A 23,764-nucleotide genomic window follows, 5' to 3' on the forward strand; every position below is an offset into this window, starting at 1 on the left:
TGTTTGAGCACTGGAACAGACTCCCCAGGGCAGTGGTCACAGCCCCAAGCCTGACAGAGTTCAAGAAGCCTTTGGACAATGCTCTTATGAACATGGTGATTCTTGGGGCATCCTGTGCAGGGCCAGGAGTGGGATTCAAGGATCCTGACAGGTTCCTTCCGACTCAACGTATTCTGTGATTCAACTTGGGATTGTAATGAGTGAAAAGTCTCCATTACCCCTATGTTTAGAAACTGTGTTGTCAATTAAGCATTCACCTCAGCAAACAGTGAAATTCATGCAAACTTGCAGATTTAAGCTGGGATTTCCAAATCAGAAATGTCAGTAACTCATGCTACTCAAGTTACTATTTGTGTGGTGAGTTTATTGTGAATTAAGAATACAGACATTGTTTTAATGGTACATGTGAAGGCTGTCACATATGCACTCTGGTTTTCATTTTGCACTTGAGAAAAGCATTAATATAAACAAACGAGCAATAATTATATACACCTCCTTTCCCAGAAAATCTCTGAAGCAATTCCACCAGTGTGGCAGATCATTCTAAGCATTTAACTATCCCATAAGTATATACATTAAAATTTATTTATCCACATTTGAATAATATTCTTTGTAAGCATGTTTTATTCTGGTATCTTACAAAAATTATTTAGTTACATGTTTTTTGGTCTTGAAATTATTCTGTTGGTTTTTGCTGTTTTTTAAAATTATTGCAAGGCTAAATATGACCCACCACAATAATAATAAAAAAAAATGAGAAGAGAGAAAGAAGCAAAGCATTAGTCTCTCTACATTAGTATTTAATTTCTATTTTATATTTTTAAATGTTTGTTAAATATACATACTACCTTGGATGAAATAAAGAAAAACATTTTAATAACAAAGCAAAAGTAGATCAGAAAGTTCCAAAACCTAAATAGGTGAGGACAGTTCTTATAGTACTAGTTTAGAACCCATCCTGGAAATAATCTACTATCTAAATATAACTGGTATGTTTTGAGAAGCCTCTTTCACAATTCTTTTGCTATTGTTGAGCCTTTCAATTATTTACTTTCATGGTTCTGGTATCTACTCAGACTTTGCTGAAACTATGGGCTCCTCTGCATCTGTCATAATTGTTGCCCTTGGGGTAGATATGAAGAAATCATTATTTTAATTAGTTTACAATCTAATATATCCATGTGTTTGAAAATCTGAATGTGGTAAATTCTGTTCAAGTGTTTTAATGAATACCAGCCTTGGGTTTTAATTTTCAGTTAGTAGAAAATTAGGAAAACATTCTCTTCTGTACATATGAATGATTTTGTTTTCATTGAGGATTGAGAAATACAACCTTCATTTGATTGTATCTCCAACAATATTAGATTTACTATCTTTTTCTTCCTCCAATAAGATTAGCTCAGTTCTTGCTGAAGATGTCACAATGGATGAGGCTCCATCAATTTCAGCTTTTTCACCCTCTCCTATTTCTTTAGGTGATAAGCTTTCTTGTGCATCAAAAAATACATCTGGTTTATCTGTTGGGCTATCTTCATCTGAGTGACTCCCCTCTTTATGACCAACCTCCTCTTTGTCAACAGACTTAGCCTTTTTGGAAGGAGATGTGAAACCAAGCTTGGGAAATCGAAACCATCCAGTTTTATCTGCCTGCTTAGAGGAATCATCTGATGTGTCAGCAGGTTTCACATCTTCTGGAACTGATTTTTTTATTTCTGGTTTTGCATCTGTGCTTGTTTCATCCCCAGAAGATGAAAAGCCAATATTTGGAAGCCAGAACTTGAATCTTCCAGGAGATCTTTTACTATCAGTCTTTTCTTTCTCATTGGTTATGTCTTTTTCTTCATCTTCAACTACATCTTCATCTTTAGAGAGAGAAGCTGCAGTTATTCCCTCTGGTGCTTTATCAGGGAAACTCTCTTCAAGTTTACTGGAACACTTTACTTCAGCAGATGTTTTTAACTTTGTCAGACTTACTTTTCCTCTAGATTCTTCAGACTCATGGTGTGGTTTGTCAGATAGTCCAAGCTCAGCACTGCCAGTTCTCTGTGCTGCTACCCCAAAGCTTTCACCAGCATGTGTAGGTTTTCTCACTGATGCACCTCCTGTTGGAGATGGCTGCTGGACCAGCACATCTAAATCACTGTGTGATTCAGGCAACTTTGTCTTGAGCAGGGAGAATCCCAAAGTAGCAGTTTTGACCTCTGATGACAGAATCTCTGATCCTTTCAGTATTTCAGTAGTGTAAATCTCACACCTCTCAATAGCAACATGTTCAGGTTCCACTTTTTCACTCACTTCTTGGCCCTCTATATAAGACCAATGAATGTCTTGCCCTGCACTTGAAAGGGAGGACTCCATGGTAGCTGTCATTTGTGCTGTTTTAATGTCAGGTTCAGTCAGCGTTAAAATTTTGCTTTTTGCTTTTTGAATACCCCCCTTTAGAGCTCCTGCTTCTTCAGGGATAGCAGAGCTTCCTTCCAGTTGCACTATTTCAATGTCAGTACTAGAACCCTTTGGATCTGTTGCTACTTTTGACAGTAAAACATCAGCTTCAATTGGGAGAGTTCTGAATGTGAATCTTGGTATTTTTAGTTTGGGAATTCTTACACTTACTTCTGGGACACCTTGTGTTTGGTCCACTGTTTCTCCTGTTATTCTGGTAGATGCTTCTGAATGATCTAGAGCTGGACTTTTCAGGTCAACTGATCCTTCTGGTTTTCGTAACTGCATTTCTGCTGTGCCTCTTTCACTTTCAGGAGCTGAATCAGCTTCTGACTTCAGCAAATTGGTATCATCTTCAAACCCCTTGATTTCTGAATGCAACATTCCAAACTTGGGAATCTTAAACTTGTATGCTTTAATTTTACTGGTTTCTGCTCTGTCTTCTACTTGCACTTCCACTCCTGCAGACACATGCTTTTCAACACTTTTCACTTGAAATTTCATTTCAGCATCTACTTCAGTAATTCTAACATCTGTCTGCACTGTTGGAACTTCTACCTTTAGATCTTCCATCTTAGCAGTAACGTAAGTACCATCTTCTGATCCTTTTGTTGTAGACCATTCACATATAGTCCTTTTTAACTGACTTTCTTCACTGTCTTTTCCTATGATTTTCACCTCACCCTTTATCTTTCCTTTTTTACTTGCTGCTTCTTTATTTTGACTGTCTAGCTCTTCCTTTGGAAGACTAACATCTCTTTTCTTCTGTGTTGCATCCAGAGTAATTTCACCTGTTAATGGTTTGCATCCTACCCCTGATGTCTCTAACTTCATGGAACTTCCTACCTTTGGGACTTCTATATCCTGTGATTTGCCTTTATGCTCTGGAAAGGCCTGAGTACATGTAGGAAACCTATTTGTTGAACTCTTGTCTTTGTCAGTTTCTGAAGCACTTGGGTATGATTTAGACAATTGTGCTGCAGACACTGTGATTTCTGAAGTATGTCCTTCAGCACTGCGCTTAACTACATCTGCATAAGTTTCAGTTTTTGGAATATTCACTCTGCTATCTGTTCCATCTGTGGATAATGAAGTATCTCCTTCCATCTTTGGTAAGCTAACATCAGAACCCTTCACAGAATCTCCGAATTTTTGAATCCCTTCTTTTCCAACAGTAATATCAACAACTCCATGTGGTAATGAGAAGGTATTTTCAGGAATACTTATTTCAGTTTGTACTTTAGCAGCAGGAATAGTTGCCTGAGCTTTTTCCATAATTTTTTCAGTATCAACATCATTTTTTTTTTCCTTTAAAGATGACCTGCTAAATGCAGGTATTCTGAATTTTGGCATTTTAAACCATCCCTGATATTCCTCAGTTTGAACTTCTTCAGCTTTTATTTCACGTTCTTTTAATTTGATTTCCTTCTCAAAATTCTCAATAATTCCCTCTGTCACTGGTTTAGACACTGACTGGGTGCTTATGTCTACCTTTTCATCTTCAGTGCCACCTGTCAAAACCTGGGGTGTTTTTATCTTACCATCAACTACTTCACTATCTGGCATATCAGATGTAAGTTCTGATGCTGGAACTCCCACAGCAATGTCAGCAATTTCGTTCATCGTTCTTAGCTGGGGTAGCTCAGCTTCTATTTTTGGAGAGTTGATCTCTGTCTCTGGGACTTTCCCTTTCGTTAGGGAGATTCCAAACTTTGTCTTCTGGAATTTGGGCATTTTAATCTTCCCTTCAGGACCTTCCAATTTAATTTTTCTTCCATCCACAACTGATGAGCTTTCTGTTAACATATCAGGGCTCTTCAAATCAACTGATGCTTCTCCTTTGGGGAGCTTAATACCTGTTTTTTGAATGTTGCATTCAGTGATAGAATTTATTTTTAAGTCAACCTGTTGAAAACTCTTCTCTGAGGGAGTCAAAGAAGCATCAATCTTTGCTGAGCTGACTGTTATTTCAGTTCTAGAGGCTTCAGTTTCTACTCTGGAAAACTCCATAGTGTCAGCCAGTTTTATGCTTATTTGTGCCCCTTCTTCAGTTCCTTCAGGATGACTTTTTTCTATATCAGGTATCTTAATTGAATCATCACCCTCTATTTCTCTTTTAGGAAGAGCAGCATCAACTCCAACTTTTGGTGAGTGAGACTGAGATTTTGGAACCTTGATCTTGGAGATTGAAATTTTAGGCATGACAAATTGAGGCTTTTTAATTGGACTTTTTTGTTCAACTTTTCCTACAGATATTTCCAGAGCAAGGTCTGGCCCACTACCTTGATCATCAGTTGCAGTTTCTTTCACTTCTGTGTCTATTCTGCTTGTCATGACAGCAAGCTTTCGGTCTTCCAAATTCGCTCCAGAATCTGATTTAACACTTGCTTCCTTCTTTGGTGACCAACTGAAGGATGGAAGTTTGAATTTGGGCATTTTGAAATGTCCTTCTTTCTCTTCTCCATCTCCATCTTGCTTTATTTCCCCCTTGATCTTTACTGCTACATCTGACTCCTGAATTTCACTGTTTGGTTTTGGAATAGAAATGTCAGCTGATGGGAGGAGAACATCAGCCTCTGATGCCTTACTGTCAGTTTTGGTAATTTTGGCTTCAGGGCTGTAAGTCTCCATTTCTGTGCCATGTTTCACCTCCAAGTCTGGTGCTTCAACAGCAATGTCAGACATTTCTACTATTGCTTTTAGCTGGGGAACTTTGACTTCTGATTTGGATTGGCCAACATCCTTTTCTGACCCTTTCCCCTTAGAAAATGTAATTCCTACCTTTGGCATTTGGAATTTAGACATTTTTGTTTTCCCTTCAGAACCTTCAGCTTTTATCTCTACATCACCCACAGCATTTTCACTTGATGTTCTTTCAACACTTACGTCAGGACTCTTCACCTCAAGAAGACCTTCAGGTGTCTTAATATCTGAGGTGGAGAGGCTGGCATTAGCAGCAGCTGATTTCAATGTCAGCCCATCTTCTTCACAGGTAGGAACTATGACCTCACCTGTAGGTATGCTAATATCCATCTCTATTTTGGGAGCTTTGATTTCTGGTTTGGAAAATTCCAAAGTTGGGACTGTAACTTTTGGCACTTTTATACCCAGTCCTGCCCCTTCTCCACTACTCCCTTTCTCAGATATCTGAACAGAAACACCTTCTTTTTCTTGTTTGGGTCCAAAAGCATCAGTTTCCACTACGGGTGGAGAGACCTGTACCTTCTGACCCTTAATTTTAGGGAATGAGATCTTTGGCATGGTAAATTGGGACTTCTTGGTTTTGGCCTTTTCACCATCTTTTTCGATTGTATCAAATTCATCATGGAGGTATTGATTCTCAAGACTAGGAAAAGTTAATTCAGATCCCATGTCTTCAGATAAAGTAGACAAAGTGGGTCCTTCCAGTTGTTCCTCAATGTGAGAAGGGGCAACAGCTTCTTTCTTTGGTGACCACCTAAATGAAGGTAGTTTGAATTTTGGTGATTTAAATTTGTTTTCTTTCTCCTCGGTACCCTTCTCTCCTGTAACTACTTCCTGTTCTGCCTTGCACTCTAAATCTGGTCCATGGATTTCTGCTTCTAATTTTGGCAAGGTAACCTCCATGGGTGAGAGATTTGGATCCACTGTTGGTGCATCCAGGAAAACTTCAAGTGAAGGCTTATGCAACTTTACGCCAAGCTGGGTGTCAGAGATTTGAGCTGGTTTTTCAATATCAGGATCAGTCATATCAGATGTTATCCTTCCCTTGGAAATTTCAGATTCCACACTGGAACAGGTGTCACTTTGAGTTGCTTTTCCCTTAGATCGAATTCTGAATTTTGGTTTTCGGAATTTAGGAATTTTAACTGTGACCTCTGTGTCAATTAAAGGTATTTCAGCAGGTGTTGTCCCCTCTAACTTAAGACCTCCTTGCTCCTCAGAAGCATCTTCATTTAAAATTTCAAAATCTGAAAGATTTTCATCGGCAAGAGAGGATACTTTTGACTCAGATTCTGTTAGAAAAAATTGGTATTTGGTAAGAGTAATATTCCCCTTTTGTAATGAGGACTCCATATCACTTTCAGGCGAAGTCACTTCAGCTTTAGAGAAACCAATGCTAGGAACCCTGAATTTAGCACTTTTAGATATAATTTCTCCCTTAACGTCAGGAAAATATTCGGACCCAACACTTTCAGAAGGAACTGAAGAAGGGTATTCTGTGAAAGTATAACAAAGGGTTTCAGAAACAGAAACATCACCTGCAGATGGGGTTGGGGAGCGAGATTTGAAACCCTTAGAAAAAGAAATTTTGGGCATTCTAAAAACAGAAGATTTACATTTCCCAATTTCTACCTCATTACTAGTGGAAGACTCAAGACCAAAACACGGCTCTTGGATATCACTGCCAGGCAATGCCAAGTCCGCTTCAGCGGCCCCCGAGGGCACCGCCACGTGAGGCTCCTTGAGGCTGACGTCCACCTCGGTGGCCACGGTGCCCTTGGCCTCTCTGCTGCTGGACCAGCCAAAGGAAGGCATGCCGAACTTGGGCATCTTGAACTTGCCGTCCTTGGTCTTGGCGGCCTCCTTCTCTGGCACTTTGGCTTCACCTTCCAGGCTAAGGGTGGCCTCGGGCGCCTGAAGGTCAACGCTGGCCTGTGGAAGGCTGACGTCGACGGAGGGCAGGCTGATGTCCACCTTGGGAGCTTTGATGTCAGCTTTGGGCATCTTGAGGGAGGGCTTCTCCAGCTTCAAGCCGGCGCCTTCGGTCTTGGCTCCTGGAATGTCAGCTTTGAGGCCCAGCGCGGGGCCCTCCCCTGCGGCTGTCACGGCGGCGGAGGGGAGGTCGACCTCCGCTCTGGGCAGGCTGACCTCGGCTGCGGGAGCCTCGGCCTTGGGAGAGGACACTGAGAATTTGGGCTTGTCGAACTTGGGCATCTTGAGCTTGGCTTTCAGGCCCGTGCCTTCCAGCTCTAGCTTGCCTTCGGTGGAGGGCGTTTTGAGGTCGATGTCAGGCGCCTGCAGATCGAGGGAACCTTCCACCGAGGGCAGCTGGACGTCGGGTGCCGCGACGCTGACGTCGGCGGCCTTGAGCTCTGCCTGCGGGAGGCTGACATCTGCGTCCACTTTGGGAGCCTTGACGGTGGGCTTGGAGAAGACCACGCTGGGCACCTTGACTTTGGGCATGTGTATTTTCATGCCGCCGCCCTCAGCTTTGCCGGCGGCCACCTCCAGGCTGGCTTCGGCCTCGGGGCCCGGCAGGGTGACATCGCCCTCCTGGCCTTTGGGCAGCGAGACCTCGGCCTTAGGCAGGCTGACCTGCGCCTGGGGAGCTTTGACTTTGGGCAGCTTGACGCTGGGCATCTTGACGTCGGGCATCTTGAATCGGCCTTTCTCGCCCTCAGCTGAGATGGCGGCCGTCTCGACAGTCACCTCCACGCCGGGAGCTTGGACTTCAGCCCCAGGCAGGGTCACGTCCACTTCAGCGGCCCCCGAGGGCACCGCCACGTGAGGCTCCTTGAGGCTGACGTCCGCCTCGGCGGCCACGGTGCCCTTGGCCTCTCTGCTGCTGGACCAGCCAAAGGAAGGCATGCCGAACCTGGGCATCTTGAACTTGCCGTCCTTGGTCTTGGCGGCCTCCTTCTCTGGCACTTTGGCTTCACCTTCCAGGCTAAGGGTGGCCTCGGGCGCCTGAAGGTCAACGCTGGCCTGTGGAAGGCTGACGTCGACGGAGGGCAGGCTGATGTCCACCTTGGGAGCTTTGATGTCAGCTTTGGGCATCTTGAGGGAGGGCTTCTCTAGCTTCAAGCCGGCGCCTTCGGTCTTGGCTCCTGGAATGTCAGCTTTGAGGCCCAGCGCGGGGCCCTCCCCTGCGGCTGTCACGGCGGTGGAGGGGAGGTCGACCTCCGCGCTGGGCAGGCAGACCTCGGCTGCGGGAGCCTCGGCCTTGGGAGAGGACACTGAGAATTTGGGCTTGTCGAACTTGGGCATCTTGAGCTTGGCTTTCAGGCCCGTGCCTTCCAGCTCTAGCTTGCCTTCGGTGGAGGGCGTTTTGAGGTCGATGTCAGGCGCCTGCAGATCGAGGGAACCTTCCACCGAGGGCAGCTGGACGTCGGGTGCCGCGACGATGACGTCGGCGGCCTTGAGCTCTGCCTGCGGGAGGCTGACATCTGCGTCCACTTTGGGAGCCTTGACGGTGGGCTTGGAGAAGACCACGCTGGGCACCTTGACTTTGGGCATGTGTATTTTCATGCCGCCGCCCTCAGCTTTGCCGGCGGCCACCTCCAGGCTGGCTTCGGCCTCGGGGCCCGGCAGGGCGACATCGCCCTCCTGGCCTTTGGGCAGCGAGACCTCGGCCTTAGGCAGGCTGACCTGCGCCTGGGGAGCTTTGACTTTGGGCAGCTTGACGCTGGGCATCTTGACGTCGGGCATCTTGAATCGGCCTTTCTCGCCCTCAGCTGAGATGGCAGCCGTCTCGACAGTCACCTCCACGCCGGGAGCTTGGACTTCAGCCCCGGGCAGGGTCACGTCCACTTCAGCGGCCCCCGAGGGCACCGCCACGTGAGGCTCCTTGAGGCTGACGTCCGCCTCGGCGGCCACGGTGCCCTTGGCCTCTCTGCTGCTGGACCAGCCAAAGGAAGGCATGCCGAACTTGGGCATCTTGAACTTGCCGTCCTTGGTCTTGGCGGCCTCCTTCTCTGGCACTTTGGCTTCACCTTCCAGGCTAAGGGTGGCCTCGGGCGCCTGAAAGTCAACGCTGGCCTGTGGAAGGCTGACGTCGACGGAGGGCAGGCTGATGTCCACCTTGGGAGCTTTGATGTCAGCTTTGGGCATCTTGAGGGAGGGCTTCTCCAGCTTCAAGCCGGCGCCTTCGGTCTTGGCTCCTGGAATGTCAGCTTTGAGGCCCAGCGCGGGGCCCTCCCCTGCGGCTGTCACGGCGGCGGAGGGGAGGTCGACCTCCGCGCTGGGCAGGCTGACCTCGGCTGCGGGAGCCTCGGCCTTGGGAGAGGACACTGAGAATTTGGGCTTGTCGAACTTGGGCATCTTGAGCTTGGCTTTCAGGCCCGTGCCTTCCAGCTCTAGCTTGCCTTCGGTGGAGGGCGTTTTGAGGTCGATGTCAGGCGCCTGCAGATCGAGGGAACCTTCCACCGAGGGCAGCTGGACGTCGGGTGCCGCGACGCTGACGTCGGCGGCCTTGAGCTCTGCCTGCGGGAGGCTGACATCTGCGTCCACTTTGGGAGCCTTGACGGTGGGCTTGGAGAAGACCACGCTGGGCACCTTGACTTTGGGCATGTGTATTTTCATGCCGCCGCCCTCAGCTTTGCCGGCGGCCACCTCCAGGCTGGCTTCGGCCTCGGGGCCCGGCAGGGCGACATCGCCCTCCTGGCCTTTGGGCAGCGAGACCTCGGCCTTAGGCAGGCTGACCTGCGCCTGGGGAGCTTTGACTTTGGGCAGCTTGACGCTGGGCATCTTGACGTCGGGCATCTTGAATCGGCCTTTCTCGCCCTCAGCTGAGATGGCGGCCGTCTCGACAGTCACCTCCACGCCGGGAGCTTGGACTTCAGCCCCAGGCAGGGTCACGTCCACTTCAGCGGCCCCCGAGGGCACCGCCACGTGAGGCTCCTTGAGGCTGACGTCCGCCTCGGCGACCACGGTGCCCTTGGCCTCTCTGCTGCTGGACCAGCCAAAGGAAGGCATGCCGAACTTGGGCATCTTGAACTTGCCGTCCTTGGTCTTGGCGGCCTCCTTCTCTGGCACTTTGGCTTCACCTTCCAGGCTAAGGGTGGCCTCGGGCGCCTGAAAGTCAACGCTGGCCTGTGGAAGGCTGACGTCGACGGAGGGCAGGCTGATGTCCACCTTGGGAGCTTTGATGTCAGCTTTGGGCATCTTGAGGGAGGGCTTCTCCAGCTTCAAGCCGGCGCCTTCGGTCTTGGCTCCTGGAATGTCAGCTTTGAGGCCCAGCGCGGGGCCCTCCCCTGCGGCTGTCACGGCGGCGGAGGGGAGGTCGACCTCCGCGCTGGGCAGGCTGACCTCGGCTGCGGGAGCCTCGGCCTTGGGAGAGGACACTGAGAATTTGGGCTTGTCGAACTTGGGCATCTTGAGCTTGGCTTTCAGGCCCGTGCCTTCCAGCTCGAGCTTGCCTTCGGTGGAGGGCGTTTTGAGGTCGATGTCAGGCGCCTGCAGATCGAGGGAACCTTCCACCGAGGGCAGCTGGACGTCGGGTGCCGCGACGATGACGTCGGCGGCCTTGAGCTCTGCCTGCGGGAGGCTGACATCTGCGTCCACTTTGGGAGCCTTGACGGTGGGCTTGGAGAAGACCACGCTGGGCACCTTGACTTTGGGCATGTGTATTTTCATGCCGCCGCCCTCAGCTTTGCCGGCGGCCACCTCCAGGCTGGCTTCGGCCTCGGGGCCCGGCAGGGCGACATCGCCCTCCTGGCCTTTGGGCAGCGAGACCTCGGCCTTAGGCAGGCTGACCTGCGCCTGGGGAGCTTTGACTTTGGGCAGCTTGACGCTGGGCATCTTGACGTCGGGCATCTTGAATCGGCCTTTCTCGCCCTCAGCTGAGATGGCGGCCGTCTCGACAGTCACCTCCACGCCGGGAGCTTGGACTTCAGCCCCGGGCAGGGTCACGTCCACTTCAGCGGCCCCCGAGGGCACCGCCACGTGAGGCTCCTTGAGGCTGACGTCCGCCTCGGCGGCCACGGTGCCCTTGGCCTCTCTGCTGCTGGACCAGCCAAAGGAAGGCATGCCAAACTTGGGCATCTTGAACTTGCCGTCCTTGGTCTTGGCGGCCTCCTTCTCTGGCACTTTGGCTTCACCTTCCAGGCTAAGGGTGGCCTCGGGCGCCTGAAGGTCAACGCTGGCCTGTGGAAGGCTGACGTCGACGGAGGGCAGGCTGATGTCCACCTTGGGAGCTTTGATGTCAGCTTTGGGCATCTTGAGGGAGGGCTTCTCCAGCTTCAAGCCGGCGCCTTCGGTCTTGGCTCCTGGAATGTCAGCTTTGAGGCCCAGCGCGGGGCCCTCCCCTGCGGCTGTCACGGCGGCGGAGGGGAGGTCGACCTCCGCGCTGGGCAGGCTGACCTCGGCTGCGGGAGCCTCGGCCTTGGGAGAGGACACTGAGAATTTGGGCTTGTCGAACTTGGGCATCTTGAGCTTGGCTTTCAGGCCCGTGCCTTCCAGCTCTAGCTTGCCTTCGGTGGAGGGCGTTTTGAGGTCGATGTCAGGCGCCTGCAGCTCGAGGGAGCCTTCCACCGAGGGCAGCTGGACGTCGGGTGCCGCGACGCTGACGTCGGCGGCCTTGAGCTCTGCCTGCGGGAGGCTGACATCTGCGTCCACTTTGGGAGCCTTGACGGTGGGCTTGGAGAAGACCACGCTGGGCACCTTGACTTTGGGCATGTGTATTTTCATGCCGCCGCCCTCAGCTTTGCCGGCGGCCACCTCCAGGCTGGCTTCGGCCTCGGGGCCCGGCAGGGCGACATCGCCCTCCTGGCCTTTGGGCAGCGAGACCTCGGCCTTAGGCAGGCTGACCTGCGCCTGGGGAGCTTTGACTTTGGGCAGCTTGACGCTGGGCATCTTGACGTCGGGCATCTTGAATCGGCCTTTCTCGCCCTCAGCTGAGATGGCGGCCGTCTCGACAGTCACCTCCACGCCGGGAGCTTGGACTTCAGCCCCAGGCAGGGTCACGTCCACTTCAGCGGCCCCCGAGGGCACCGCCACGTGAGGCTCCTTGAGGCTGACGTCCGCCTCGGCGGCCACGGTGCCCTTGGCCTCTCTGCTGCTGGACCAGCCAAAGGAAGGCATGCCGAACTTGGGCATCTTGAACTTGCCGTCCTTGGTCTTGGCGGCCTCCTTCTCTGGCACTTTGGCTTCACCTTCCAGGCTAAGGGTGGCCTCGGGCGCCTGAAGGTCAACGCTGGCCTGTGGAAGGCTGACGTCGACGGAGGGCAGGCTGATGTCCACCTTGGGAGCTTTGATGTCAGCTTTGGGCATCTTGAGGGAGGGCTTCTCCAGCTTCAAGCCGGCGCCTTCGGTCTTGGCTCCTGGAATGTCAGCTTTGAGGCCCAGCGCGGGGCCCTCCCCTGCGGCTGTCACGGCGGCGGAGGGGAGGTCGACCTCCGCTCTGGGCAGGCTGACCTCGGCTGCGGGAGCCTCGGCCTTGGGAGAGGACACTGAGAATTTGGGCTTGTCGAACTTGGGCATCTTGAGCTTGGCTTTCAGGCCCGTGCCTTCCAGCTCTAGCTTGCCTTCGGTGGAGGGCGTTTTGAGGTCGATGTCAGGCGCCTGCAGATCGAGGGAACCTTCCACCGAGGGCAGCTGGACGTCGGGTGCCGCGACGCTGACGTCGGCGGCCTTGAGCTCTGCCTGCGGGAGGCTAACATCTGCGTCCACTTTGGGAGCCTTGACGGTGGGCTTGGAGAAGACCACGCTGGGCACCTTGACTTTGGGCATGTGTATTTTCATGCCGCCGCCCTCAGCTTTGCCGGCGGCCACCTCCAGGCTGGCTTCGGCCTCGGGGCCCGGCAGGGCGACATCGCCCTCCTGGCCTTTGGGCAGCGAGACCTCGGCCTTAGGCAGGCTGACCTGCGCCTGGGGAGCTTTGACTTTGGGCAGCTTGACGCTGGGCATCTTGACGTCGGGCATCTTGAATCGGCCTTTCTCGCCCTCAGCTGAGATGGTGGCCGTCTCGACAGTCACCTCCACGCCGGGAGCTTGGACTTCAGCCCCGGGCAGGGTCACGTCCACTTCAGCGGCCCCCGAGGGCACCGCCACGTGAGGCTCCTTGAGGCTGACGTCCGCCTCGGCGGCCACGGTGCCCTTGGCCTCTCTGCTGCTGGACCAGCCAAAGGAAGGCATGCCGAACTTGGGCATCTTGAACTTGCCGTCCTTGGTCTTGGCGGCCTCCTTCTCTGGCACTTTGGCTTCACCTTCCAGGCTAAGGGTGGCCTCGGGCGCCTGAAGGTCAACGCTGGCCTGTGGAAGGCTGACGTCGACGGAGGGCAGGCTGATGTCCACCTTGGGAGCTTTGATGTCAGCTTTGGGCATCTTGAGGGAGGGCTTCTCCAGCTTCAAGCCGGCGCCTTCGGTCTTGGCTCCTGGAATGTCAGCTTTGAGGCCCAGCGCGGGGCCCTCCCCTGCGGCTGTCACGGCGGCGGAGGGGAGGTCGGCCTCCGCGCTGGGCAGGCTGACCTCGGCTGCGGGAGCCTCGGCCTTGGGAGAGGACACTGAGAATTTGGGCTTGTCGAACTTGGGCATCTTGAGCTTGGCTTTCAGGCCCGTGCCTTCCAGCTCGAGCTTGCCTTCGGTGGAGGGCGTTTTGAGGTCGATGTCAGGCGCCTGCAGATCGAGGGAACCTTCCACCGAGGGCAGCTGGACGTCGGGTGCCGCGACGCTGACGTCGGCGGCCTTGAGCTCTGCCTGCGGGAGGCTGACATCTGCGTCCACTTTGGGAGCCTTGACGGTGGGCTTGGAGAAGACCACGCTGGGCACCTTGACTTTGGGCATGTGTATTTTCATGCCGCCGCCCTCAGCTTTGCCGGCGGCCACCTCCAGGCTGGCTTCGGCCTCGGGGCCCGGCAGGGCGACATCGCCCTCCTGGCCTTTGGGCAGCGAGACCTCGGCCTTAGGCAGGCTGACCTGCGCCTGGGGAGCTTTGACTTTGGGCAGCTTGACGCTGGGCATCTTGACGTCGGGCATCTTGAATCGGCCTTTCTCGCCCTCAGCTGAGATGGCGGCCGTCTCGACAGTCACCTCCACGCCGGGAGCTTGGACTTCAGCCCCAGGCAGGGTCACGTCCACTTCAGCGGCCCCCGAGGGCACCGCCACGTGAGGCTCCTTGAGGCTGACGTCCGCCTCGGCGGCCACGGTGCCCTTGGCCTCTCTGCTGCTGGACCAGCCAAAGGAAGGCATGCCGAACTTGGGCATCTTGAACTTGCCGTCCTTGGTCTTGGCGGCCTCCTTCTCTGGCACTTTGGCTTCACCTTCCAGGCTAAGGGTGGCCTCGGGCGCCTGAAGGTCAACGCTGGCCTGTGGAAGGCTGACGTCGACGGAGGGCAGGCTGATGTCCACCTTGGGAGCTTTGATGTCAGCTTTGGGCATCTTGAGGGAGGGCTTCTCCAGCTTCAAGCCGGCGCCTTCGGTCTTGGCTCCTGGAATGTCAGCTTTGAGGCCCAGCGCGGGGCCCTCCCCTGCGGCTGTCACGGCGGCGGAGGGGAGGTCGACCTCCGCGCTGGGCAGGCTGACCTCGGCTGCGGGAGCCTCGGCCTTGGGAGAGGACACTGAGAATTTGGGCTTGTCGAACTTGGGCATCTTGAGCTTGGCTTTCAGGCCCGTGCCTTCCAGCTCGAGCTTGCCTTCGGTGGAGGGCGTTTTGAGGTCGATGTCAGGCGCCTGCAGATCGAGGGAACCTTCCACCGAGGGCAGCTGGACGTCGGGTGCCGCGACGCTGACGTCGGCGGCCTTGAGCTCTGCCTGCGGGAGGCTGACATCTGCGTCCACTTTGGGAGCCTTGACGGTGGGCTTGGAGAAGACCACGCTGGGCACCTTGACTTTGGGCATGTGTATTTTCATGCCGCCGCCCTCAGCTTTGCCGGCGGCCACCTCCAGGCTGGCTTCGGCCTCGGGGCCCGGCAGGGCGACATCGCCCTCCTGGCCTTTGGGCAGCGAGACCTCGGCCTTAGGCAGGCTGACCTGCGCCTGGGGAGCTTTGACTTTGGGCAGCTTGACGCTGGGCATCTTGACGTCGGGCATCTTGAATCGGCCTTTCTCGCCCTCAGCTGAGATGGCGGCCGTCTCGACAGTCACCTCCACGCCGGGAGCTTGGACTTCAGCCCCAGGCAGGGTCACGTCCACTTCAGCGGCCCCCGAGGGCACCGCCACGTGAGGCTCCTTGAGGCTGACGTCCGCCTCGGCGGCCACGGTGCCCTTGGCCTCTCTGCTGCTGGACCAGCCAAAGGAAGGCATGCCGAACTTGGGCATCTTGAACTTGCCGTCCTTGGTCTTGGCGGCCTCCTTCTCTGGCACTTTGGCTTCACCTTCCAGGCTAAGGGTGGCCTCGGGCGCCTGAAGGTCAACGCTGGCCTGTGGAAGGCTGACGTCGACGGAGGGCAGGCTGATGTCCACCTTGGGAGCTTTGATGTCAGCTTTGGGCATCTTGAGGGAGGGCTTCTCCAGCTTCAAGCCGGCGCCTTCGGTCTTGGCTCCTGGAATGTCAGCTTTGAGGCCCAGCGCGGGGCCCTCCCCTGCGGCTGTCACGGCGGCGGAGGGGAGGTCGACCTCCGCGCTGGGCAGGCAGACCTCGGCTGCGGGAGCCTCAGCCTTGGGAGAGGACACTGAGAATTTGGGCTTGTCGAACTTGGGCATCTTGAGCTTGGCTTTCAGGCCCGTGCCTTCCAGCTCGAGCTTGCCTTCGGTGGAGGGCGTTTTGAGGTCGATGTCAGGCGCCTGCAGATCGAGGGAACCTTCCACCGAGGGCAGCTGGACGTCGGGTGCCGCGACGCTGACGTTGGCGGCCTTGAGCTCTGCCTGCGGGAGGCTGACATCTGCGTCCACTTTGGGAGCCTTGACGGTGGGCTTGGAGAAGACCACGCTGGGCACCTTGACTTTGGGCATGTGTATTTTCATGCCGCCGCCCTCAGCTTTGCCGGCGGCCACCTCCAGGCTGGCTTCGGCCTCGGGGCCCGGCAGGGCGACATCGCCCTCCTGGCCTTTGGGCAGCGAGACCTCGGCCTTAGGCAGGCTGACCTGCGCCTGGGGAGCTTTGACTTTGGGCAGCTTGACGCTGGGCATCTTGACGTCGGGCATCTTGAATCGGCCTTTCTCGCCCTCAGCTGAGATGGCAGCCGTCTCGACAGTCACCTCCACGCCGGGAGCTTGGACTTCAGCCCCGGGCAGGGTCACGTCCACTTCAGCGGCCCCCGAGGGCACCGCCACGTGAGGCTCCTTGAGGCTGACGTCCGCCTCGGCGGCCACGGTGCCCTTGGCCTCTCTGCTGCTGGACCAGCCAAAGGAAGGCATGCCGAACTTGGGCATCTTGAACTTGCCGTCCTTGGTCTTGGCGGCCTCCTTCTCTGGCACTTTGGCTTCACCTTCCAGGCTAAGGGTGGCCTCGGGCGCCTGAAGGTCAACGCTGGCCTGTGGAAGGCTGACGTCGACGGAGGGCAGGCTGATGTCCACCTTGGGAGCTTTGATGTCAGCTTTGGGCATCTTGAGGGAGGGCTTCTCCAGCTTCAAGCCGGCGCCTTCGGTCTTGGCTCCTGGAATGTCAGCTTTGAGGCCCAGCGCGGGGCCCTCCCCTGCGGCTGTCACGGCGGCGGAGGGGAGGTCGACCTCCGCGCTGGGCAGGCTGACCTCGGCTGCGGGAGCCTCAGCCTTGGGAGAGGACACTGAGAATTTGGGCTTGTCGAACTTGGGCATCTTGAGCTTGGCTTTCAGGCCCGTGCCTTCCAGCTCGAGCTTGCCTTCGGTGGAGGGCGTTTTGAGGTCGATGTCAGGCGCCTGCAGATCGAGGGAACCTTCCACCGAGGGCAGCTGGACGTCGGGTGCCGCGACGCTGACGTCGGCGGCCTTGAGCTCTGCCTGCGGGAGGCTGACATCTGCGTCCACTTTGGGAGCCTTGACGGTGGGCTTGGAGAAGACCACGCTGGGCACCTTGACTTTGGGCATGTGTATTTTCATGCCGCCGCCCTCAGCTTTGCCGGCGGCCACCTCCAGGCTGGCTTCGGCCTCGGGGCCCGGCAGGGCGACATCGCCCTCCTGGCCTTTGGGCAGCGAGACCTCGGCCTTAGGCAGGCTGACCTGCGCCTGGGGAGCTTTGACTTTGGGCAGCTTGACGCTGGGCATCTTGACGTCGGGCATCTTGAATCGGCCTTTCTCGCCCTCAGCTGAGATGGCAGCCGTCTCGACAGTCACCTCCACGCCGGGAGCTTGGACTTCAGCCCCGGGCAGGGTCACGTCCACTTCAGCGGCCCCCGAGGGCACCGCCACGTGAGGCTCCTTGAGGCTGACGTCCGCCTCGGCGGCCACGGTGCCCTTGGCCTCTCTGCTGCTGGACCAGCCAAAGGAAGGCATGCCGAACTTGGGCATCTTGAACTTGCCGTCCTTGGTCTTGGCGGCCTCCTTCTCTGGCACTTTGGCTTCACCTTCCAGGCTAAGGGTGGCCTCGGGCACCTGAAAGTCAACGCTGGCCTGTGGAAGGCTGACGTCGACGGAGGGCAGGCTGATGTCCACCTTGGGAGCTTTGATGTCAGCTTTGGGCATCTTGAGGGAGGGCTTCTCCAGCTTCAAGCCGGCGCCTTCGGTCTTGGCTCCTGGAATGTCAGCTTTGAGGCCCAGCGCGGGGCCCTCCCCTGCGGCTGTCACGGCGGCGGAGGGGAGGTCGACCTCCGCGCTGGGCAGGCTGACCTCGGCTGCGGGAGCCTCGGCCTTGGGAGAGGACACTGAGAATTTGGGCTTGTCGAACTTGGGCATCTTGAGCTTGGCTTTCAGGCCCGTGCCTTCCAGCTCGAGCTTGCCTTCGGTGGAGGGCGTTTTGAGGTCGATGTCAGGCGCCTGCAGATCGAGGGAACCTTCCACCGAGGGCAGCTGGACGTCGGGTGCCGCGACGCTGACGTCGGCGGCCTTGAGCTCTGCCTGCGGGAGGCTGACATCTGCGTCCACTTTGGGAGCCTTGACGGTGGGCTTGGAGAAGACCACGCTGGGCACCTTGACTTTGGGCATGTGTATTTTCATGCCGCCGCCCTCAGCTTTGCCGGCGGCCACCTCCAGGCTGGCTTCGGCCTCGGGGCCCGGCAGGGCGACATCGCCCTCCTGGCCTTTGGGCAGCGAGACCTTGGCCTTAGGCAGGCTGACCTGCGCCTGGGGAGCTTTGACTTTGGGCAGCTTGACGCTGGGCATCTTGACGTCGGGCATCTTGAATCGGCCTTTCTCGCCCTCAGCTGAGATGGCGGCCGTCTCGACAGTCACCTCCACGCCGGGAGCTTGGACTTCAGCCCCGGGCAGGGTCACGTCCACTTCAGCGGCCCCCGAGGGCACCGCCACGTGAGGCTCCTTGAGGCTGACGTCCGCCTCGGCGGCCACGGTGCCCTTTGCCTCTCTGCTGCTGGACCAGCCAAAGGAAGGCATGCCGAACTTGGGCATCTTGAACTTGCCGTCCTTGGTCTTGGCGGCCTCCTTCTCTGGCACTTTGGCTTCACCTTCCAGGCTAAGGGTGGCCTCGGGCGCCTGAAGGTCAACGCTGGCCTGTGGAAGGCTGACGTCGACGGAGGGCAGGCTGATGTCCACCTTGGGAGCTTTGATGTCAGCTTTGGGCATCTTGAGGGAGGGCTTCTCCAGCTTCAAGCCGGCGCCTTCGGTCTTGGCTCCTGGAATGTCAGCTTTGAGGCCCAGCGCGGGGCCCTCCCCTGCGGCTGTCACGGCGGCGGAGGGGAGGTCGACCTCCGCGCTGGGCAGGCTGACCTCGGCTGCGGGAGCCTCGGCCTTGGGAGAGGACACTGAGAATTTGGGCTTGTCGAACTTGGGCATCTTGAGCTTGGCTTTCAGGCCCGTGCCTTCCAGCTCGAGCTTGCCTTCGGTGGAGGGCGTTTTGAGGTCAATGTCAGGCGCCTGCAGATCGAGGGAACCTTCCACCGAGGGCAGCTGGACGTCGGGTGCCGCGACGCTGACGTCGGCGGCCTTGAGCTCTGCCTGCGGGAGGCTGACATCTGCGTCCACTTTGGGAGCCTTGACGGTGGGCTTGGAGAAGACCACGCTGGGCACCTTGACTTTGGGCATGTGTATTTTCATGCCGCCACCCTCAGCTTTGCCGGCGGCCACCTCCAGGCTGGCTTCGGCCTCGGGGCCCGGCAGGGCGACATCGCCCTCCTGGCCTTTGGGCAGCGAGACCTCGGCCTTAGGCAGGCTGACCTGCGCCTGGGGAGCTTTGACTTTGGGCAGCTTGACGCTGGGCATCTTGACGTCGGGCATCTTGAATCGGCCTTTCTCGCCCTCAGCTGAGATGGCGGCCGTCTCGACAGTCACCTCCACGCCGGGAGCTTGGACTTCAGCCCCGGGCAGGGTCACGTCCACTTCAGCGGCCCCCGAGGGCACCGCCACGTGAGGCTCCTTGAGGCTGACGTCCGCCTCGGCGGCCACGGTGCCCTTGGCCTCTCTGCTGCTGGACCAGCCAAAGGAAGGCATGCCGAACTTGGGCATCTTGAACTTGCCGTCCTTGGTCTTGGCGGCCTCCTTCTCTGGCACTTTGGCTTCACCTTCCAGGCTAAGGGTGGCCTCGGGCACCTGAAAGTCAACGCTGGCCTGTGGAAGGCTGACGTCGACGGAGGGCAGGCTGATGTCCACCTTGGGAGCTTTGATGTCAGCTTTGGGCATCTTGAGGGAGGGCTTCTCCAGCTTCAAGCCGGCGCCTTCGGTCTTGGCTCCTGGAATGTCAGCTTTGAGGCCCAGCGCGGGGCCCTCCCCTGCGGCTGTCACGGCGGCGGAGGGGAGGTCGACCTCCGCGCTGGGCAGGCTGACCTCGGCTGCGGGAGCCTCGGCCTTGGGAGAGGACACTGAGAATTTGGGCTTGTCGAACTTGGGCATCTTGAGCTTGGCTTTCAGGCCCGTGCCTTCCAGCTCGAGCTTGCCTTCGGTGGAGGGCGTTTTGAGGTCGATGTCAGGCGCCTGCAGCTCGAGGGAACCTTCCACCGAGGGCAGCTGGACGTCGGGTGCCGCGACGCTGACGTCGGCGGCCTTGAGCTCTGCCTGCGGGAGGCTGACATCTGCGTCCACTTTGGGAGCCTTGACGGTGGGCTTGGAGAAGACCACGCTGGGCACCTTGACTTTGGGCATGTGTATTTTCATGCCACCGCCCTCAGCTTTGCCGGCGGCCACCTCCAGGCTGGCTTCGGCCTCGGGGCCCGGCAGGGCGACATCGCCCTCCTGGCCTTTGGGCAGCGAGACCTCGGCCTTAGGCAGGCTGACCTGCGCCTGGGGAGCTTTGACTTTGGGCAGCTTGACGCTGGGCATCTTGACGTCGGGCATCTTGAATCGGCCTTTCTCGCCCTCAGCTGAGATGGCGGCCGTCTCGACAGTCACCTCCACGCCGGGAGCTTGGACTTCAGCCCCGGGCAGGGTCACGTCCACTTCAGCGGCCCCCGAGGGCACCGCCACGTGAGGCTCCTTGAGGCTGACGTCCGCCTCGGCGGCCACGGTGCCCTTGGCCTCTCTGCTGCTGGACCAGCCAAAGGAAGGCATGCCGAACTTGGGCATCTTGAACTTGCCGTCCTTGGTCTTGGCGGCCTCCTTCTCTGGCACTTTGGCTTCACCTTCCAGGCTAAGGGTGGCCTCGGGCGCCTGAAGGTCAACGCTGGCCTGTGGAAGGCTGACGTCGACGGAGGGCAGGCTGATGTCCACCTTGGGAGCTTTGATGTCAGCTTTGGGCATCTTGAGGGAGGGCTTCTCCAGCTTCAAGCCGGCGCCTTCGGTCTTGGCTCCTGGAATGTCAGCTTTGAGGCCCAGCGCGGGGCCCTCCCCTGCGGCTGTCACGGCGGCGGAGGGGAGGTCGACCTCCGCGCTGGGCAGGCTGACCTCGGCTGCGGGAGCCTCGGCCTTGGGAGAGGACACTGAGAATTTGGGCTTGTCGAACTTGGGCATCTTGAGCTTGGCTTTCAGGCCCGTGCCTTCCAGCTCGAGCTTGCCTTCGGTGGAGGGCGTTTTGAGGTCAATGTCAGGCGCCTGCAGATCGAGGGAACCTTCCACCGAGGGCAGCTGGACGTCGGGTGCCGCGACGCTGACGTCGGCGGCCTTGAGCTCTGCCTGCGGGAGGCTGACATCTGCGTCCACTTTGGGAGCCTTGACGGTGGGCTTGGAGAAGACCACGCTGGGCACCTTGACTTTGGGCATGTGTATTTTCATGCCGCCACCCTCAGCTTTGCCGGCGGCCACCTCCAGGCTGGCTTCGGCCTCGGGGCCCGGCAGGGCGACATCGCCCTCCTGGCCTTTGGGCAGCGAGACCTCGGCCTTAGGCAGGCTGACCTGCGCCTGGGGAGCTTTGACTTTGGGCAGCTTGACGCTGGGCATCTTGACGTCGGGCATCTTGAATCGGCCTTTCTCGCCCTCTGCTGAGATGGCGGCCGTCTCGACAGTCACCTCCACGCCGGGAGCTTGGACTTCAGCCCCAGGCAGGGTCACGTCCACTTCAGCGGCCCCCGAGGGCACCGCCACGTGAGGCTCCTTGAGGCTGACGTCCGCCTCGGCGGCCACGGTGCCCTTGGCCTCTCTGCTGCTGGACCAGCCAAAGGAAGGCATGCCGAACTTGGGCATCTTGAACTTGCCGTCCTTGGTCTTGGCGGCCTCCTTCTCTGGCACTTTGGCTTCACCTTCCAGGCTAAGGGTGGCCTCGGGCGCCTGAAGGTCAACGCTGGCCTGTGGAAGGCTGACGTCGACGGAGGGCAGGCTGATATGCACCTTGGGTGATTTAGGGTCAGATGGTGTAATTTCTATATTTGCATGTTTTGATATTTTGTTGAGTTCTGTCTTCTCTATTTCTCTGTCAGTTTTTGAAATCAATAGTTTTTCATTCTTTTCTTCTGTATTTATTTTTATTTGGGAAGTTTTTATAGTTGGTATTTTTTGACTTGGTATCTGGCATGTTGTCTTTTCTTTGATTTCTTGTTCATCTGTTTTCCGTATCGATATTCCTGTTTCGTTTTCTGCACTTGGTACCATGATTTCCTCTGTTGGTCTACTTAGCTGAAGGCCTTCTGCTCTTTGTAGGGTTTTCATGTTTACTTCTCTTGTACTTATCTCTTCTTCAGGTTGAGCAGTTTCTTCCTTGGTAGTTGACCAGGTAAATGTAGGGAATTTTAACTTTGGCAGTCTGAATTTGCTTTCTTTCCCCTCTATATCTTTTTCCCCTCTCTTCATTCCAAGTTCTAGGTTTAGGACTTTGTCATTTGTTGGCATGTCATCTTCCTCTATCTGTTCCTTTTTTACCATATCTTCTGTGTTCTCTCTGTTTTCTTCTATTGGTATTTTCTTGTCAGTTTTTGGTGCTTTGGCCACTTTGAATGATGGCATTTGTACTTTCCAAGTAGAGACTTCTGATTCTGCATCTGTCATAAGAGTTTTCACACTGAAATTCCTGCTGTCTTGTGAACCAGCTGTTTTTTCTAGTTCTGACTGTAGAATGTCACTTCTCTGTTTGGTGGTGTCAGTCTCTGTCTCTTTTCTTTTGGTCACTGAAATTCCATAATTCATTTTCTGAATATTTAGCATTTGTTTTATTTCTTCTGTTTGTTTTTCTCCTGTTTCCAGTGTGTCAGATGTCTGTAATTCAGCTTTAGCAGTGCATATTTCTAGGCCTTTTACCTGCACAGATCCTTTAGCTGTGTGTCCCATCAAGTCTATGTTAATTCCACTTTCTCCATCTCTTTTATCTGCTGTTCCTTTCTGTTTCTTTTTTCGAGATTTTGATGAAGCTTGTGGTGATTTTTTAGTTGGGCTTACTTTCAGATCAGCTGCTTCTAAACTGGGCTTTGGTATCTCTATTGTTATGTCTGGTATTTCAGTTGCACTAAATTCTGATGTTGCTTCCTTGTCTTTCTCTTTTTTAATGCTTATTTCAACTTCAGGGCATTGTTTTACATGAGATGGAATACCATTTTTAATCTCTTTTAAGTCTTTTGTTAAAGTTTCGTGTTTCTCACCTCTTTTCATTTCATAAGCAGGAGATGTGGTATATTCAACAGTTAAGATTTCAGGATTTTCCAAGCTTATATCATCGCTATGTATTTTCTCTGTTTCAGAGATCAGTGTGGTTTTTATTTCTTTTTTTTTCTTCTCTTGTGGTTCTGGTTTGGACCTGTGCATTCTGAATCCAATGCTAGGGAACTTCAGCTTCCTTTGGCTTACTTTTTTCTCTTTGGTATGGACCTCTTGTGGATACTGGGACTCTGTGTCCGTGCTTGTAGGGGAAATATCCTGTATAGCAGGCTCGTATGCATCTGATGTACTATGAGATCTTCTGTGCCTCAGTATCTTTTTATTTTTGATTGATTGAAATTTTGGCCATGATAATCTGTCTTTTTTAGCTCTTTTACTTCTTCCTATCCTTTGGCTTACAATTAATGTTTCCCTGTCTTCTTCTGAAATAGTTTTTCCTGAAACATGTAGTGTTTCTTCAGGAATGCTCTCACTGAGTTCTTTTTCCTAAATAAAAAAAATAGTAGTCAGAAGATTAGAAGTAACCTGAATATAGTGCAACAGAAAATCAAAAACATACTATACAATATGTATACAAATGTTCTTTTTATTACCAACATCTACTTGTTATATGAAAACATTCCTGAAGAGTATAAAAATATGCAAT

At 55.0% G+C, this 23,764-nt stretch overlaps 1 protein-coding gene across 1 annotated transcript in view; it reads right to left on the minus strand.

Annotated features, from left to right (window-relative positions):
- Window positions 1-1,335: 1,335 nt before the first annotated feature.
- Window positions 1,336-23,764, minus strand: part of AHNAK2 (AHNAK nucleoprotein 2) — a 31,005-nt gene continuing 8,576 nt past the window's right edge. The window contains exon 7 of the mRNA XM_062495405.1: window positions 1,336-23,604. Within this exon, the coding sequence (XP_062351389.1) occupies window positions 1,336-23,604 (22,269 nt within the window). The remainder of the gene's footprint in view (window positions 23,605-23,764) is intronic.

Source organism: Cinclus cinclus, chromosome 6 (genome assembly GCF_963662255.1).
Source record: "Cinclus cinclus chromosome 6, bCinCin1.1, whole genome shotgun sequence".
Classification (NCBI taxonomy): domain Eukaryota; kingdom Metazoa; phylum Chordata; class Aves; order Passeriformes; family Cinclidae; genus Cinclus; species Cinclus cinclus.